Consider the following 19,447-nt stretch of genomic DNA (forward strand, 5'->3'; position numbering starts at 1 on the left):
GTCAGATACATTCTGAGACACATGTATACCTTATAATTATTCCATACACCAAATATTGTTGCCCTACTGCTTATGGTAATTGAAACACAAATCATTATAGAAAAACATCATATTGACCTCTGAACCATTAAATTGGAAAGTCCAGGTCAGATAAAACCTGCTAGACTGACATGTACCCCTTACAATCATTCCATACACCACATTTGGCGACCTCATGCTGATAGTGACTAAGAAATGCTCTCAATTACATCATTTTTACTTTGATCACTGATCAATGAAATGAGTTTGGGGACATGAAACCTGTCTAATGAACATGCAGACGTTGCAAGGAACCCATATACGAAATATGATTAAATAAAAAATCATTATTTTTGAGCAGCCACTGAACCATGAAAATGAGGTCAATAATGGGACATATGACAGACAGAAACTTTACAACATATTTCACCTGCCAAAAAAAAACCAATCACTGAATCAAGAAAATGAGGGCAAGGGCAATGGATATATTACAGACAGAAACTTTGCAACATATTGATTCTGAATACAATGTATGAAGAATCCAGGTCTTCTACCTTCTGAAATATAAAGCTTTATATAAAGTTCACATTGCAGATTCTGGATAGAAATACCTGTCTCAAATTTGGCAAATAACATAAATTCTGTTTAAAAGATTTAGCATATTTGTGTTTCAGGACAAATAAGTGAAACTGTGGGCTACTGCTCACTGATGATACTGCTGCCCAAATACTTGACGATAAACAGGAAGTTGTTGTGTGATGAATCTGAAAACTCATCACACTTTATAGCAGACTTATAAACCCTGGAAACGAATTTCATCCTTGTAATGTAGTTCATGAGAAAAATATGACGAACATTTACAAATTGTATGTCCTGTGTACAATGACCCAAGTGATCAGCAAACAAAAAGTTGTTGAGTGATGAATCTGAAAATGCATCACAAGGTATAGCTGACTTATGTTAACCCGGAAACCAAATTTCAGTTATCCTTTTAATATGGTTCCTGAGAAAAAAGTGATGAAATTTTTCAACTTAGAAGTCATTTGTACAATGATGTAAGCGTTCGGTAAGCAGGAAATTGTTGAGTGATGAATCTGAAAACACATCAAAAGGTGTAGCTGACTTATGTAAACCTTGAAATCAAATTTCACAAATCCTTGTAATGTAGTTCCTGAGAAAAATGCGACAAAAAATATCAATGGGACGGACTGAAAGATAGTGGATAGATGGGACAACAGAGGTAAAACAGTATACCCCCAACATTTTTAAATCTATCTGTCTATCCTCTTTGCTCCTGGCAGAGCATAAGGTCACCACAAGTTTTTGCCATCCAGCTCTGTCTTTAGTCTTTGTTTCGGCTTTTCCCCAGGTAATGTCAAGCTCCTTTTTTTAAAGCTGGGGTATGAATAGTTTGTGTCAGAAACAATATCTTAAGCTAACTTACTTTGATAAGGCCCAAAGTAGTGAAGAAGAACCTAATTGATTTGAGGTCACTAGGTGAAAGGTTAAGCTCAAAGCAGCTATTGATAGACTTATAGATGAGCAAATATTATATTTCTGGCATGATCCTTTTTTAATCAAATGATCAAGTGCTATCAAAGTTTGTTTGTAAAGGACCATGGGATGAAGAAGACTTCTTTTACAGTCACTAAGGTCATATGTCAAGGTCACATCAGCAATTGGTCCAACAATTCCCGATAGTTATCTGACACAGAGTAAGTGGTGGTATTATAACACAAGTATCTGGTTTATTCTTTATTTAATTATGGAATGAAATTAATGTAATCATTTCTTCTAAACACTATGATGATATGAAAAATTGTAAAGTTTCAATACAAAAATATTATATAAAATATGTCCAAGTAAATTTGATATGCTCAGAAATGTACATACAATTATGAATATAAATGGAATGGAAACTTGATATATTCTAATCACACAACCATTTAAAATCACTATTGGAATTTGAGAAATATAAAATGGGTGCTAAAATAAATGCTTAAAAAAAAATTCCTACCGATTCATTACAAAATGTTGACTACTTATGTCCAAATTAATTTTGTGGTCTTAATTTTCCTCAAGACAAAATAAAATGTAATATAATTCAAAGAAAAATTCTTTATGATTAAAAATATGACACATAGTTTTATTCAACTCTTATAATGGAAAACAACATTTTTATGAGTTCATTTTGAGATGGCAATTTTGTGATTTTTTTAAAATGTTAAATAATATTTAAATTTTATAATATTGTAGATAGAATCCAGTAAAAAAGTTAGTAAATATTTGGTAATGATATACACTTGTCAGGATTTACATTACCATTATCAGAAACTAGTATTTATATATTCAAAAAGTAATTAATGGGGGAATGTGTTAGCTTATTGATAAGTGTGTTCTGTTTTCAACTGGATTTCATTATATTTTAATGATAGCTTCTTTAACAATGCAGGCACCTTTTCAAATCTCTCTTCTCCATAAAAATATCAAAAACTTCAATGTGTAAGCTAAAAACAAAGGCTACATTTATGATATCAGTTTAACACAACCCATTATGAAGAAAAAAACTTCTGTACAGTAACAATGTAATAAAATTTGACCATATCACTCACAACCATTCACTGTTCTGATATACATAGATACATACATGGCACTTCTTGATATATTATTGATGAAGATAATACAGTTATATATATACAGTCTTATTTACAAATTAGTTCCTTGTGTGCTTGGAGTTGTCTTACTTTAATTCTGTCTAATTTATTTAATTTATCCACAATACTTACTTACGTTATTGGCTTTTACATTTTCTAAGATTTGTTCATAGGTTATTAAAAGCTTCAGTGACAAAATGCCATTATCAAAACGTTTGTACAAATAACCATTTTACATAGTACATTGAAACTGAGAAAACATTTATTGTAACATAATGTCTTCAGTGTTCTCAAAGTTTACATGTTGTCTTCACACAAAAAATTTTGGAATTTTATCATACAAATCTTTTAACTGCATATTTCAGAGTTGTGAGTTTCTGATAGGCAATCTTTTACCATATTTTGTAAGAATAATGGAAAATATGAATAAATGAGATCAGAATCTTTTCAGACATTTACATAAAGGGGACAACACATAGTTTATACAAGTACATATAAATTATCTACAAATTTTACAGTAAAAAAGTATATACATTTCTTTTTATAAAAATTGCTTAATATTACAACAAAGATTCTTTAAAAAAAATAATCAACAATAAAAAATTTTGCTTTTTAAAATTTTGCATCTCAAAGATGATAAATGATTGATATTAAAATTTGTTCTTTCCAAAATAATACAAGACATTCATGGGTTTTATATTTTTCAATTCTGGTCATCTAAAAGAAATGTAGATTCATCATAATAACAAAACAATTGTGCATTAACTGCAATTAAACATTTATTCATCTCTACTCAATGCACAAACATAGAAAAGATATTGTATATAAATCAAGGTTTAAAACAGCTTCTAAATATGCATAGTTATTTCCCAAACAGATTGCGGAAGATTACAATATATACATCCTGTTTTTATGATATTTTACAAATGACGTTGATTTCAGTGACCTGACATGTCAATCATACAAAGATCCTTATTATGCTAATAACCGTAATCAGATACACAGGAATTAGACTTGTCTTTGGTGCACTTCCTACTGCAACACATGTAAACTTCTGTAACTTTTCTGCTTGTACTATGAAATCACGGCCGAGGTAGGATGAGAAAGTGTTACGACTATCAGGTACCCTAATAAGTCGAACAGTATCATCTGTAAACATGAGATCGTTGTACCAGGTACCAGAGTCAAACATGTGGAAATCTCCCTCACTGAGAATTAATAAAAACAAAAAATTAATAATAACATGTATATTCAAATATTAGGTAAAGCTAATTCAGCAGATATGTTTGACATATGATGAGTAAAATTATTCAAAATAATTTGACCACTAGAAGTCTTTTTCTTAATAGTTATCCATATTGATAGAACTTTAGTAGGTTTTTCTATATGAATCGGATTTTGAATAAATAAGCATATTAATATTTGGAAAAAGTATATTCACTGCACAAAACTTGGCTTGCATAATGTGCATAATAATGTTAAAATTGTTTGATGTACAATTGGTTTTGGTAAATAGTTGTCATTACAATTACATCTCTCTCTCGCTCTGAAGCCTCTCAAAATGTGGAACAAAACAATTACGGTCTCAGAAAATATGTGGTATTATTGACTTTAGAAAAATTGCCAAAGCAAAAGAATAAAACCACATATTTATCTCATCAAAAGACAGTAATTTCTTTATTATCTCCCCTTTTAAAATTTGAAACTGTCTGATTTCTTATAAAATGTATAACTGGAGACCAATGTACAGAAATTTTTTTGGCAAAAAAATTTGACTAAAATAAAGTAATCTATCCCCTTTTATTTTTTTCTTCCTTATTGTGTAGACAATATACTTTTCTTAGGGATGCAATGATAGAATCGAAAGTCTACTATTATCATATATGCTATGATAGCTTTTTATCAAATCAAATAATATTTCATATTAACTTCCCAGTAAAATGCAATAAACACTTACGTATCTGAGGAGAAAAACTGCTGTCCATAATTCAACAGCTGCCAATAAATGTTTACATCCTCCTCTGACTTGTGTTCTGAAATTAAAGAGTAAAATTATAGAAATGTCATATAAAGAAACATTTAACTTTCAACTTTTGAAACTATGGCAAATTTTTGGGCAACATTATTTTCAATTAACTCATTTAGAAAATCTATTTCTTCAATTTATATAGAGCAATAATTTTCAAATTCCATATGAAGAGTATGCATTTGAGTATTTTTTTCTAATTAAATCTTTCTTGTTAATTTTATGCATAAATTTTGTTTTTCATATGCACAATATTTAAACCATTAAAAACTTGAAATATGGCTGGTTAAGAAAATTATAGAAAGGAATACATTTTAATTTTGAAAGAAGACAAAACCATCCATACTGGGGTTGTTTTTTTTCTGTATTTTTAGGTGTTGTATATCATAAAAATTTTCCACTCAAAAAGTTAACATAAACCTCTGTAATAAGTGATAAAAAATAAGATTTATTTAATAATGCCCCTTACTCATTGCTTAAAGATGGTCTATTTGAAATTCACAACTAATCTGGTGAAAGTGGTGAAATGAGATTTTTTCTTGTTCTGACTAGTGAAATCTATATATCATCCAATCAATATCAATTTAACAAATAACATTAGATATTTATAGATTATCATTGATCATCTTTAAGAGATTGATTTTCTCGCTTAAGGACAAACGAGTTGAGATGACCTATGATAATCTGTTTATCGCTATTTTACATATAACGACGTTGTCAATTTCGTTAGCAAAATCACATGCCTGCTTAGTTTCTAGCGATAATTTTCCATCTCAAGCAAGTAGCATGATATGAAAAATATCACAAAATAAGATCAAAGGAAAAAGTCACAAAATAGCAAAAAAATATCATACTTCCTGTAACGACAGCATTAGATGGCAGTTTACCAAGGTGACAAGTTCTCCATTCATCAATAGGTTTACGTGTTCCATCTTTACACATCAGTTCGTAATCATCAGATCTTCTGTTTCTGGCCCAGATGGCATGGTTACGTGCATCAGTATTGTCCCTTACTGTCAAATGTCTCACAAACGCTACATCTCCTCCATCTAATAATAATAATAACATTACTTATGATTGTAATTACAAAGTGATATTAAATTCTTACTTTACAGTGTAAATTGCCTAATCTGACATATTGGGGGACCAAAAAAATGTTCGATTAAGCAGGGTGTCGGAATACTTAGGTTTTTTCTGAAAGGATAGGCATATTTTGGGCCCATGAAAATGTGTCGATTAAAACAGGATGTTGAAATACTGAGGTGTCGGATTAAGCGAGTTACACTATACTATGTAATTTCTGCATTTTCATAACCATGTAAGACTTGTCCTCTGCAACTGACTTGAAATGTTTCATCTCTTTAAGATTTATGAATTTGAGGAAAATAAACTAATTTTTTTCCAAAGTAACGTGTGTATGCCACTTATTTAAATCTGATAAAGTTTTCCTGAAATCCCGACATTGTGAGCAGAACTTTGAACCATCAAATAAAATTGTTCTTTTAGTATGAACATGAAACAATCCATTAACTTCTACTTCATCTTGTCTCTAGTGGACAGTTGTCTCATTTGCGATCACATCTCATCTTATTCTTATATTTACTTGCTATATTACAGCATTCTTGTCTCTATTTTAAAACAGAACCCTTCTGCCCAAAAATTCTTCATATACCACAAATCCAATCCTGAATCTTAACAGCTGTCTATGTATCTAAAGTACAAACAGGCCTGAAAAACCTCATGTTTACTAAAATTCTTAACTAATTTTGTAACATAAAACTTGATACATACTTTCAACCAGACAGCGGAAAGCTCCTGTGGCACCATAATACTGTTCTATCTGATTCCTCTGACATTTCTTGTAGCCACCAGCAGCACATCCTTCACATAAACTTATAGGATACTGGTTAGGATTGTACTCAGAATCCAGTGCTCCTGGTATGCAAGTTCTAATAAACAGCTGACCTGGAAGAGAAATCAAAGTATTTTAAATTTTTGCAAACATAAACTTACAATTAAGTATTTTTAAGATATTTGTTTGATGAAATACTTTTTTTATCTGTCATCAAAATCAGTAAATTCAGCAATGTTTTTGCATTATGAAATAACAGATTTAAGAAAACAAAGAAAACACTTTCTCCAATTCTACATGAATTCAAATGAGTTCTATTCAGTTTTACATATTTTTTTTATTATACTCTCGAGTTTCTTATCGCCCAAATAGAGACATAAAATATAACATACAACTTTATCTAATTGCTAATGGAATTTATCCAATTTTGATAGTTGTACTGTGGATTCATTATTATTCGTTGGATACCAATTTTCGTGGATTTCGTGGGCACAGTCAAACCACGAAATTAAATATTCAACGAATGATAATTTTTCTATAGGTTTGTATGCAGACTTCAGCAAAACCACGAAATTTAATATCCACGAATATGCAAGTTTTTCTTAATCCACGAAAATAGGTACCCACGAAAATAAATGAATCAACAGTATTGTAAAATGCTCAGCCAGTCTAATAATTAACAAGTTTGGTAAATTCTTTATCATTTCACTTGAATGTGACATACTCACTAAATGTACCATAATATTTTAATGCAAATTCAATTCAACATGGAATTTTACGTGGTCATCTGAAAAGTGCATCAACTGACTTCTTGAAATAATTAGGAAAGATAATTTATTTTATTAATCTAAATCACAAATCTTTTAAGATAGAATATCAAGTATTTTGTACTACTAGGATACATACCAATATTTTCAAATATACTACAGTACTGTGGAACAAACTGTTCTGTTTCTATAAATATACTGACAGGAACAATCCACCCATCACCTCTTCCCATTCCTGCCATACATGCTCTCTTGTCTACAAATAAAAAACATTACATTATAAATATACTGACAGGAACAATCCACCTGTCACATCTTCCCATTCCTGCCATACACGATCTCTTGTCTACAAATAGAAAACATTACATTATAAATATACTGACAGGAAAAATCCATCCGTCACCTCTTCACATTCCTGCCATACACACTCTCTCGTCTACAAAATAGAAAACATTACATTATAAATATACTGACAGGAACAATCCACCCATCACCTCTTCCCATTCCTGCCATACACGCTCTCTTGTCTACAAAATAGAAAACATTACATTATAAATATACTGACAGGAACAATCCACCTGTCACCTCTTCCCATTCCTGCCATACACGCTCTCTTGTCTACAAAATAGAAAACATTACATTATAAATATACTGACAGGAACAATCCACCCGTCACCTCTTCCCATTCCTGCCATACACGCTCTCTTGTCTACAAAATAGAAAACATTACATTATAAATATACTGACAGGAACAATCCACCAGTCACCTCTTCACATCCTGCCATACACACTCTCTTGTCTACAAAATAGAAAACATTCCTGCCATACATGCTCTCTTGTCTACAAAATAGAAAACATTCCTGGCATACACACTCTCTTGTCTATAAAATAGAAAATTAAAATAATCTACATCTCAAACAAAATTCTTAATCACTAAAAGCAGGTTTTACATTGTTAACATGTTTCACTGTTTTTTTAGCAAGTCAATTTGTTCTTCTTGAAATCTGTTTACTGTTGAAGCAAACTTTAAAATATTCCAAGTTCAAATATCAAAATTCTCAAAATTATCTTATTTTCATAATTTCATCAACTAATCAAAATAGTGATAGCACTATATCAGTTTCATCAACTTACAAAATACACCTCATTATAATGTCTTCAAGCAATATTTTTTCTATAATTATTCATTATTTTAGTATACACATGAGTACATACCTTTAAGGTTAAACAATGTCATGGTAGGATTTCTCTTCCAGGCTGCAGCCACGACATAAAAGGAGGCTTCCATATTTCCATAATCCTCTGCTGCTATTGGTTTTAAACCATATTTTCTAAAAGTATAAACAAGTCAAATTTTTCCTTTTTAAATATCTGCTTCATACCTGATATAAACCCACGTTGTTGGTTTTTTTGTGTGTAATACTGTGGTCGAATTTGTTTTTTTAGGTTGTTTATTGTTATTCAAAATGCCACAAAACAGAGATACTTTATGAAAACAACTATACTTCAACTTACATTTAACATAAAGGGACATAACTGAAGCACGGTAAAAGTGAAGCTACCATACTTGATCTTGGTTTTTTGGTTATCATGGAAATAAGTAATAAGTTTCATAACATTGGTTGAGATAAACTTAAGCTAGAGAACGTAAAAAATATTTTACAATCCAATTTACAGTTATAAAATAATACGGAACTATGATAATACTTAATAAAGGCAAAGGAAAAAATGTCAAAAATCTTGCATGTCAGTAATGTCAAACTCAAAAACCAAAGCATAAATTGCCAAATTCAAGCATGTGAATATGTATGCTTTTAAACCAAAAATAATCTTGAATATACATACTCTCCGGCTAAATAAACATCTCCAGAATCTAATGTCATCATATCTGCATCTCCATCAGCAATTAGCTGCATACAATGGTCTGCACTTTTACCCAATACACAATCCAGCTTTGGCTTCAAATCTTTAGCTCCAAATGCCATCATCATGTTCTCACATTTAGACTTCTCTCCACCAGAGATCACACACCATTTAGCATAGTTCAATGGGCATTGGTTCAACTTTTCAACATTGTCATAAAACTTGGCATCTAGAGTAATAAACAGAATCGGATACATATAAATAGCAATATATGTTAAAATCATACATATACAAAGATGACATTTTAAAAGTTATAAACCTGGTTAAACAGTTTTTATGCTATCTGTTTACTCCCTTCATATATTTAATAGGGTACTTAAACATTACACATGCAAATGACATTTTTTTCTTCAGACAGGAATTAAACAAAACATAGACTGTGGGTGATCTCATATACAATATACACCATTTGTACTCTTTGACCAATAGCTCAGATTCTGGCAGGTCAAATAAAAAAAGCTATCATTTGAGAATTATTTAATGAATGCTTTCACTTTTTCTTTTAAACATGGATTTGTCTGTCTTTTGTGAACAATTGATAATTTTCTTGGTCATGTGGATCCTACATTTTTTCTAGTTATATATTCTATAATCTATCATATTGCCTTAATAGGATGTATCTTTTATGCATTATGCACTGCAAACCTAAGGATTCCAATACAAGTTTACTCACCAACCCATTTGTAATATGTGTCTCTATCTCCTACATCTACTAGTTCCTGTGTTGTATCTGTAAACAGTAAGTTTCTTTGTCCTCCATATCCAAGCCAGGCATCAGAACTAAACATGTTGAATAAGCTAACGTATGGTTTTCCTACTCCAAACCATTCTGATGCTTGCAGGAGAAACTGTTTATAAGCAGCTCTAGTTTTTACGTCTTGTAATGCTGATGTCATGATAGTGTTTGCTGGAATGCTTCCATAATTACAGTTCTTGTAGTCTTGAATGTCTCTTGTCCCACCATTAGGACACAATAAGACAAATTCCTGCAATATTAGAATAGATTGGTATTAAAATTCAATTATTCCAAAAACAAATTCATTACATATTTACTTTTATATAGGGCACATATTGATTGTCACATCATATGCCAGCTTCCTCAAGTGATTCTATGTCAGTATTGCTACATAATAAATAAACTACAAATTAAACAAATTTGTTGGGAAGGATCAAAGCTTCTTTTTTTTTTGTATCAAAAACAAAATTTGCTTATTTTACAAAAATGTATAACAAGACAACCAGCAATAACATGTTTGTATCATGACTGTTGACAAATTCTGCTATTTTCTTTTCACTGCATTTCTATTCTCTTTCTTTTTGAAAGGAAACTAACAGAAAACTAATATATTGTCTTTGGTCTGTTGTGACAGGCATTGACATGTGTCTTTGGAATAAAGAGTTTTACAAATTACATTCAGGCTGGTTGGATAAAATGTGTTAAACATTTTCTGTACTGTAAAATACTTGTCCCTTCATTATAATGATTCAAAATAAACATGAGATAAAAAGACAAACTGCAGTAAGAATATTTAGGGTAAAATAACCTTAACATCCCATCTAGTGAAATTTACAGTCTCAACAGTATCTTAGTAAAAACTTGCTAAAGTTTAGACTACAGATCAGTACTAATTTCTAGTACTGACAAATTTCCTATTTAAAAGTGAATAAATCCTCCAATTAAAAAAAACTAAATTTGCATTCAGTTTATTTTAGAAATTTTACTTACAGAGGAAGCATTATTTGTCAAATGTATCAGCGTATCGTGACGAAGGAAAGCTACATCTCCATCACCATTCTGTAAACAACGGAAAGCACCATCATATCCAGCACTGGGATCTTTTGTAGAACATTTTGTACCAGATGTTCCTTTACACAGCTGACAAATCTCTGTTGGATTGTTACCTGAAAGATCAAAATTTCAAAAGATTGATAAATCAGTAACTCAAGACTACACATAATATAAAGAAATCAATAGACATATTCTTACTATTTTATGACTTTCTATTCTTTGGACTTTTAGATTATTTGCTGCAAGAAAACACAAGAACTCAGTACAACTATTAATGGTTGCCATAAACTCACTTTTTTAAGAGGAAATATAATAGATAAAGAATACTTAGATATATATATTGAATGCTTTGGTCATCTTCAATATTTTTCATAAAAAGAATCCAAACTGGAAAGATTAAAGATTTCATTGAGTTTATATACATCTTAATATTTTATTCCCTATTTACTATTCATAATATGATCAACTGTTCCAATATTGGTTCTTTGTCATTTAAATGGATAGTTGTTTCATTGGCAATTGTCACATCTCCTCATTGGTATGATGTTGATAGTTTGCCGTAAGTGAATGCAACTCAAATATTTTAGTTCAAAATATGACTCAAGATTTTTCTTCTTCAAACAATGAAGATAACCCAATAGGTGGATTTTGGAACAAATGTATTAACAGCACTCACAAATAAAATTTCACTGCAAAGCTAAGTTAAAATAGATTGACTAGATTCAGAAAATGATAATGCCATTAAATATAAATATGACAAAGCTAAAAAAGTTTGAGCAAAGCATTCATATGTGACTTCTTAATCATACATTTTGGTTTTAAAAGATGAATGCTTTTATCTTATTGATCTCATAAATTACCAACATAATGGTGTACATGGAATATGAGGTTTTAATTTTGTACTGGTTGAATTTAAATTAGTTTGACTGCCAAACAACAGCTGAAACCAAACAGTACCTACCAAATGGATTATAGAAAGATGTAAGTGCACCAGGTAAACACATGTTATGGAAGAAGTCTGTTACAGCCTTCACCACAGCATTACATTCTGTCACTTTGATATCACCATTCTGTAACATTACACTGATAGGGTATAGCCACCCTGCTGCTGTTCCAATACCTATAATAGAAAATATTACAATTTTATATTATTATCATAATTAAAGCCCTGCCCCCTTTTACTGCAATAATCATGTCATTAAATTGTTCTAAGTGTGGGGTAATCTTTGAAAAAGTGTTATATATAGTTTCTTGAAATTAAGGATCATAAAACAATTGTTTCTACACCAGGGATGGGGTCGATTACTTTGCTAATAAAATGTAATCGATTACATTACAATTACACCCTATTTCATATGTAATCGATTACATTAGATTACTTTTCTTTATTGTAATCATGATTACTTTAGATTACTTATGATTACATTGTATATTGCTATATCAAAGTTTTTTTATAACTTTTTCTCCGCTTATTTTGGTGATTTTTTTTAAAAGCCTTAATTTATTCATCTTTTAAAAGAATTTATAGACAAGACAGTTACAGTGTAACATGTGTAATTTGATAAAATAGCTATAGACAATTGTCCTTTCTCTATGTAAAAGATGTAACTTTATTTTTAACTACAAATTGTAACCAACTGCCTAATTAACAAAATAACTGTTTATAAGGAAAAATTAATTAAGTATAGTTTTATTGTCTGTTGGGACATAATTGACACATCCATTAATGTTTTTACAGGTGTTAATCACTACTTTCATTTTTTTAAACAAACAATGGGTTGGCTTGGGTATTAAAATCTTATTGTCTTAATAACGATATAAATAAAGTTAAAAGTGGTTGATTGTCATAATTTGTTTGAAATTTTTTAATACTTGATCTAATTGAAATTAATAGAATTATTGTCAGGTGAAAACACAAAACAGTTTTGTAACTTAGGAAAGATTATACATTTCTCTTTATATTAAGCAACAGTTTATTGTATTGATGAAACTTCTGACGTCACCTATTGTTTACTATACATATTGTTTGCAATATTTATGCCATATGTATACACTGCACAAAATGTACTTGTTTATACTGGTGAGCCTTATGGCTAATAAAGTTAATAAAGAATAAAAATAAGAAAGCACATATTATACACAAATTTATGGAAAATAAAATTCATTCAATTTTGTCAATAAATGAAACCTGGTTTTAACTTCCATTTTGAATTAAGTGGGCTTATATATTTATGCCGACCATCAAAGTCAAATAGGAACTAAATGTTTTCTGCATTTGAATTTCAATGTATTTATGTAAAAATATTGGGTAAACTAATATGAAATTGGAGTTAATATCAGAAGTTTTCAATCTAGAAACAAATGCTTTCAAGACATATTCTTGTATCTTAAGAGCTCAATTTCACAAAGAAATATTGGACAGTAAATTTCTTTTTGTAAACTGTTAAAACAAAATAAAACACTTGGTTATACAAATTTGTTAAATAGATGATCACATTAAACAAGGTCCCATCATTGTGATTACTAGTTTCATGATTTTTCATTCAAGCTTTACATTTTCTTATTTTCATCTTGTCTATCAAAAACTATTTTCATATTTATACAAGATTTGTAATCATCAAGTAATCTAAAAGTAATCATGATTACACCTGTTTTTGCCATGTAATCAATTACATTACGATTACTTGTAATCAGAAATGGCATGATTACTGATTACATAGGATTACACTGCAAAATGTAATCGATTACAGCTGATTACGATTACCCCATGCCTGTTCTACACGTATGTATTTTCATTAGAAATAGGTACATGTGCTGACAGCACATCCTACTTTAATCATAAGATAGCCATCTGATTGCTCAAAATCATGTAGTCTCATATTTTTACTGCCAGTGAGTTTGCAAGATTTCCAAACATGTACCAAAACAAAAACATTTTTTTGTTTTTTGTTTGATAAATTGATTTTAAGGTTCTAGAGCAGATTTGTAATTATACTCGATCCTTATACAGGGGATACATGAAATGAAATGGGCTATTACAAAATGTACTTAAATCTTATCTGAGCTTACCTGGAAAACAAGCATTACTGCCTAACAATCCATTCCCTAATTGTGTGCCAGTACCTGCACCACTTCCATAAATACTATTTCTACGAACAACTGCTACTGAATAATAGTTCATACCATCATCACCTGAATAAAAGATTTGAAGTATCATAAATCATGAATGAATACCAAAATCCCTTGTTATTACAATACACCTAATCGCTATTTATTCCATTCCAGATAAGTTCTAAAATTACACAACTTTTTCATCCAGTTGAAGCTATCTAGGACCCTGTTTAAACAATGCACCATGCATGACACTTTTTAATGAGACCTGTTTAAACTACCGTAAATACGTCAAACAAAATTTATTTTTACTTCAATTTTAATTTCGAAAAAGTGGATCATAATCTATCAAAGTTTACTAATCACTTTCTAAAGTTTTTCTTCCTTCAGCTCAATACTGATGACCTCTATTTTCGGAGGCCTGACCTTAACAGGAAGTTTAATAAATGACTGTTTTTCCCAGATTGGACTAAATAGCTACAAGGTATATAATGATTAAAAAGAGTGAGGGTAAAGGTTTTACATATAGTTCAGATTTTTATGGACCTGTTTTTTACAATGCTTATGAATATTTGCGTTGATTAAGCAGTTAATTAACAAGGGACATATTTAAAATGCAGAAACTTGATAAATACCTGCAGTTGCTGCATATTTTTCTGCTACTATAGGCTGCATATTATGATATCGGCCAGCAAAATAACCTTGACCTGTATCTAACGCCATCATGTCAGCGTTCCCATCCTGGATCATCTTCATGCATTCAAATCTGTTAAGATAAAATAATGAATACATTGATGGTTGATAAACGCCATGTGATGTATATAAATTAACATTTCTTTTCAATTTCAAGATCTATGTTCAGAATGAATCAATACAAAATAAGATGTTGCATTATGGGTACATTTGTGTTATTTACATTCTACAGCTATAATGAAAATGATGAAGCTGTGCAATTATAAAGACAGAAGATAAATTTCTGAACTGGACCAAAATACCAACTGAAGTTTCAAGGACTTAGGTAAAATAATACTTGGTACACCACATCTTTCAAAAATGAACAATTATTAAATGCATATATTTTATACTTAACTTCCATCAATTATGAGCTTATACAGAACAAAAAATACTAACATTCAGTGAAACTTCACCAGCAATTGTGATTTTTATTTAACTGAGTCACTACATGAAATTGAGAAGTTAGATAGGGAATGTATTAAAGAGACAACAACCCCGACCATAGAGAAGAAAACAGCTGAAGGCCACCAAAGGGTGTTCAACACAGCGAGAAAATCCTGCATCCAAAGGCAGGCTTCAGCTGGCCCCTAAACATATATAGCATACTGAAAGACTTAGTCAACATAAATTGCCTTATAAAAATTGACAATGATTCAGTGAAGAGTCTATACTACAAAGATTGAACTGCTCTCAGTCTGCACGGTTAGCCACTACTCCGATGCCCCAGACTAGTAAAATTTCATTCGGACTAGTGAGTTTTTGCAAAACTTTGTTTGGTCAAATAAGAAAAATGTCAGAATATTGGTCTTCGGACTAGTAGTTGAAAAAGTTTTTGGTGCAGACTGTGCTCTAACTCTATAAAACTTACGTGTCAAACCCAACCACACATGAAAAACCAGGAATCACTTTGTTAATATCTGCATTTTTTATGGTTGTACTCTTGAGAATGTTCTGGAAATTTTCACATTTTGCCTTCTCCGCATCAGTCGATACGCACCACCTTAAAACTGCAAAAATATAAAGATTTTCAATTAATTTGACTTATCTTAAGTCTGAAACCTCATTGGTGGTTGTCTACATGTACATTTGTAAGTGTACATGCATGTTCTTCCAAGAATTCAGTGTTGATGACATTCTATCCTGGATCCAACTAGTAGATAATAACTAGATTCTTTACTTTGATTTTGTAAAAAAATAAAAGAAGGCACATATTAAAGACTTTAAAATCATGACATAACCTGAATACCAAATTGAAAAAAATATAAGCATATATTGTTGTAGAAAATGTACTATTGTAGCACATCTTTCTATTTTTCCAAATATGAATATTTGTTCATATGCACTCTTTTCAAATATGTCTTTTTTTTACAGTTCTAATAGATAAATTTGACATCAAAATCCATAAAATCTAGTTTTGTAAATATAATTGGTCAAGCAGAATGACTAGTAGTTATAAAGTCCCAGAACTCAAAATTGGTAAACAATACAAAATATCCTGTTTTAAAAGTTTAAAAGTTCAATAATATAGGTCATTAGGTGTTGCCTGTACATGAACTTTTGCTAATCTTTTACTTTTAAAAACTTATATAAAATTAAAATATGCATAAAATGTTACAATGTGATTTGAGTGATGTGAAATAATTACAACAGGAGTGGAGAAGAAAAGGGAATTAACTCTCACAGAACATGCATGATCAAGTAAAAATAAATGTGTAAATTACACAACAACAAAAATAAAGATTGTGATAATTGTTAAAGTTTGTTTAAATTTAACCCATATGATCCAATAACATGTATTGTCAGCTTGTACTGGAGCAAACGTGTATACTCATACATTCCGCATGTACAAGTATACGTACATGTATGGTCCAGATACTCATATGGTCTTGAACATACATGTATACATTACACTATATAAATCTGAGACAATGATCGAATTACATTGTACCACAAAAGCACATGCAACTGTTGAAAAATCATTTATTATAATTTATAAACAGTGCAATGTCAAGAAATACAATAAGTTAAAACATTTTAAGATTAAGTGGTTGAAAACATTGTGAAGTCAAATAGGGATGTTTGTCCACATACCTGTAGCTGCAACTGGTAAGCAAAGAAAGAAAACAAAATTGTTTTGAAAATACAAATGTCATTAATTTCCTACATTTCAATCAAAGTTTTCAGACATCATTAAAAGATTTCACATGTGAAAATATTTATTCTACAGTTACATGTACATGTGTCATGCACATTGGTGTGTGTTGCATACATGTACATTGTAGATACAAATACAAGGGTCACACTAATTAGCGACAACAAGCGTTAAGAAGCGACAACAAGCGTCAACAAGTGACAACAAGAAATATTTTAGCGACAACAAGCGACAAGCAGACTATTTAGCGACAAGAAAACATTTTTTTTTATTAGATATAAAGAAATTTGTATTTAATGGGTTTTTTTTTCAAATATACGAGCAGTAAACAAATAAAAAGATGGAAACATTCACATTTCAATTTTCTTTTCCTCCTGTTTGATTTCAGTTCTATGTATTTCACAATGTGTGTCAATATTTTCAGGACAATGATGCACAAATAATTCATTTTGCGAGCTTAATATATATTGCACGAAAAGAGTTTTAAAAAACAAATTATACGATAAATAATATGTTCTAAAACACAAGGAAAAGTAATCTCATCAGTGGCGGATCCGGGGGGGGGGGGGGGTTCCGGGGGTTGGAACCCCCCCTTTTTTTTGGCCGATCAATGCATTTGAATGGGGACATATAGCTGGAACCCCCCCTTTGTCCTGGGTTGGGAACCCCCCCTTTTTAAAATGGCTGGATCCGCCACTGCTCATAATACAATAATTAAACGTAATGCTGGCTGTTATTCATATGCATAGATGATAAAATATTATGTAAAAAATGTTTCCTTTTTTTCTATCAATTTTAACTTTCTTGTCGCTAAAATTATTTTCTTTTGCATATTCTTTTAATATTTATTGCAATAATTAATTTTAATTGAAAAAAAATGTATTCTTGTCGCTAAATAGTTTCTTGTCGCTTGTTGTCGCTAAAATAATTCTTGTTGTCGCTTCTTGTCGCTAAAATTCTTGTTGTCGCTAATTAGTGAGACCGCAAATACAATGTACAAAACATGTAATAAATTTGATAGTTAACCAATTATGAAAAGTCAAATCTTTGAGACTTTTACCAGAATTTCATTACCTTTTGCCATAAATATACCCGTTAATCAACGCAGTACTATTAGTACATATCAATTTGAAACAGTTGTTTTAGGAAGATTTTCATAAACACTGACATTGTATTTTTTTTTTTCAGTTTGTTTGTTTGATATAACTAGCGAATTTAAAAAATAGAGAGATGAATACCTTCTGTTGTGAAAAATACAGAAAATTTTGAAATTTAAAAGGGGGGGTCAGATCCCGCTTATTGTGGCCATAATGGTGAATGTGATTTCCCATGTTCTGCCCAACTTCCTTTCCTGTTTTCAATATAAATTGTTTGACTTTCATGTGTCACATTTTAAAAATCAGCCAATCTGGCGTCACGCTTTAAATAGACCCTGATTAGACCCACAGAATGCATTTTTTCATTCAATACAACATTATAGTGTGAGTTAGATTTAACTTCAATATCTACATTAGCATCTATAAATATTGTTATCAGATTTCAAAGGTACTTCTTCTTTTCAGCATACATAACCTGCTTTAGTTCTAATGTTTTATTTGGTACATCTAAATTACACTTTAATATTCCAGGTGTAGTAATTCATTTTAATCCCTTAAATTAGCCACAAGAAACTTTAACTGTTAATAAAAAGTATTTTTAAGTAAATTATGATAACATATTTTGAACTGGAAAATATTTTTGAAAGTTATGAATCACAACCCAGGTACAGGTGTATACATTTCAGGTAACTTTGCAATCAATGTGTTTCGCTGATGTTTTAACCGAATAACCTGAAAGTATACGACGACATTTTACTTACACACAGTGGACTGTCCAAGAACAGTCTGAATCAAAACAAATAACAACAGATTTCTTAACATTGTCACTTGTATTTAGGTGCCATTTGCAGTGTTTGTCAACTTCCGTAATCGGTTAATCGGTTTTTACCTGTAATGCGCGCAAAAATATAGTGCAGAAAAAATGATAGAAACTTTATTTTTTCTTCATTAATAAGTTTAAAATATACATCTTTGACATGTCGAATTTACTGAATACGATTTAACAGTGATACTCATTAGAACAAATAGAATTTTGTGTGTAGCGTATTAATATAGATTTTACTGGTTTAAATCTCACAATCTAAAAAGTATCAGTCTATTTTAATCAAAGTACTAAAGTACTATAAGACCCATTAGAACCAACAAAACTACGTCTGTACATGCTGTAGGTCCACTGACAGAAATCCATTACGAATAAGTTAACACACCAACATCGAGTTTTTTAATATGTTCTATCAGGGACTTTCTATACTATAGACTTCTATTACTGGTTGTACTATTTACATAACCATTAATTAAGATAATAACAAAAGATCATTAGTA

At 30.5% G+C, this 19,447-nt stretch overlaps 1 protein-coding gene across 3 annotated transcripts; it reads right to left on the bottom strand.

Moving 5' to 3' along the window:
• Positions 1–1,760: 1,760 nt before the first annotated feature.
• LOC143072524 (melanotransferrin-like) lies at positions 1,761–19,029 on the bottom strand. Of its 3 annotated transcripts, none has more exons than XM_076247498.1 (15): positions 18,886–19,029; positions 15,744–15,882; positions 14,776–14,906; positions 14,099–14,221; positions 11,991–12,149; positions 10,967–11,142; positions 9,914–10,226; positions 9,163–9,409; positions 8,533–8,648; positions 7,812–7,844; positions 7,457–7,540; positions 6,490–6,663; positions 5,553–5,747; positions 4,630–4,705; positions 1,761–3,880 (listed from the first exon to the last, which is right to left on the bottom strand). In XM_076247498.1, exons 1-15 carry the CDS (start codon positions 18,944–18,946, stop codon positions 3,631–3,633), a joined length of 2,277 nt encoding a protein of 758 aa, XP_076103613.1. In that variant the 5' UTR covers positions 18,947–19,029; the 3' UTR covers positions 1,761–3,630. The 3 variants fall into 3 exon arrangements, with proteins under 3 accessions (XP_076103613.1, XP_076103615.1, XP_076103612.1); XM_076247500.1 differs by lacking the exon at positions 7,812–7,844 and adding an exon at positions 7,994–8,026; XM_076247497.1 differs by lacking the exon at positions 7,812–7,844 and having other exon boundaries at positions 7,457–7,573.
• Positions 19,030–19,447: the final 418 nt, after the last annotated feature.

Source organism: Mytilus galloprovincialis, chromosome 4 (genome assembly GCF_965363235.1).
Source record: "Mytilus galloprovincialis chromosome 4, xbMytGall1.hap1.1, whole genome shotgun sequence".
In the NCBI taxonomy this organism is placed as follows: Eukaryota; Metazoa; Mollusca; class Bivalvia; order Mytilida; family Mytilidae; genus Mytilus; species Mytilus galloprovincialis.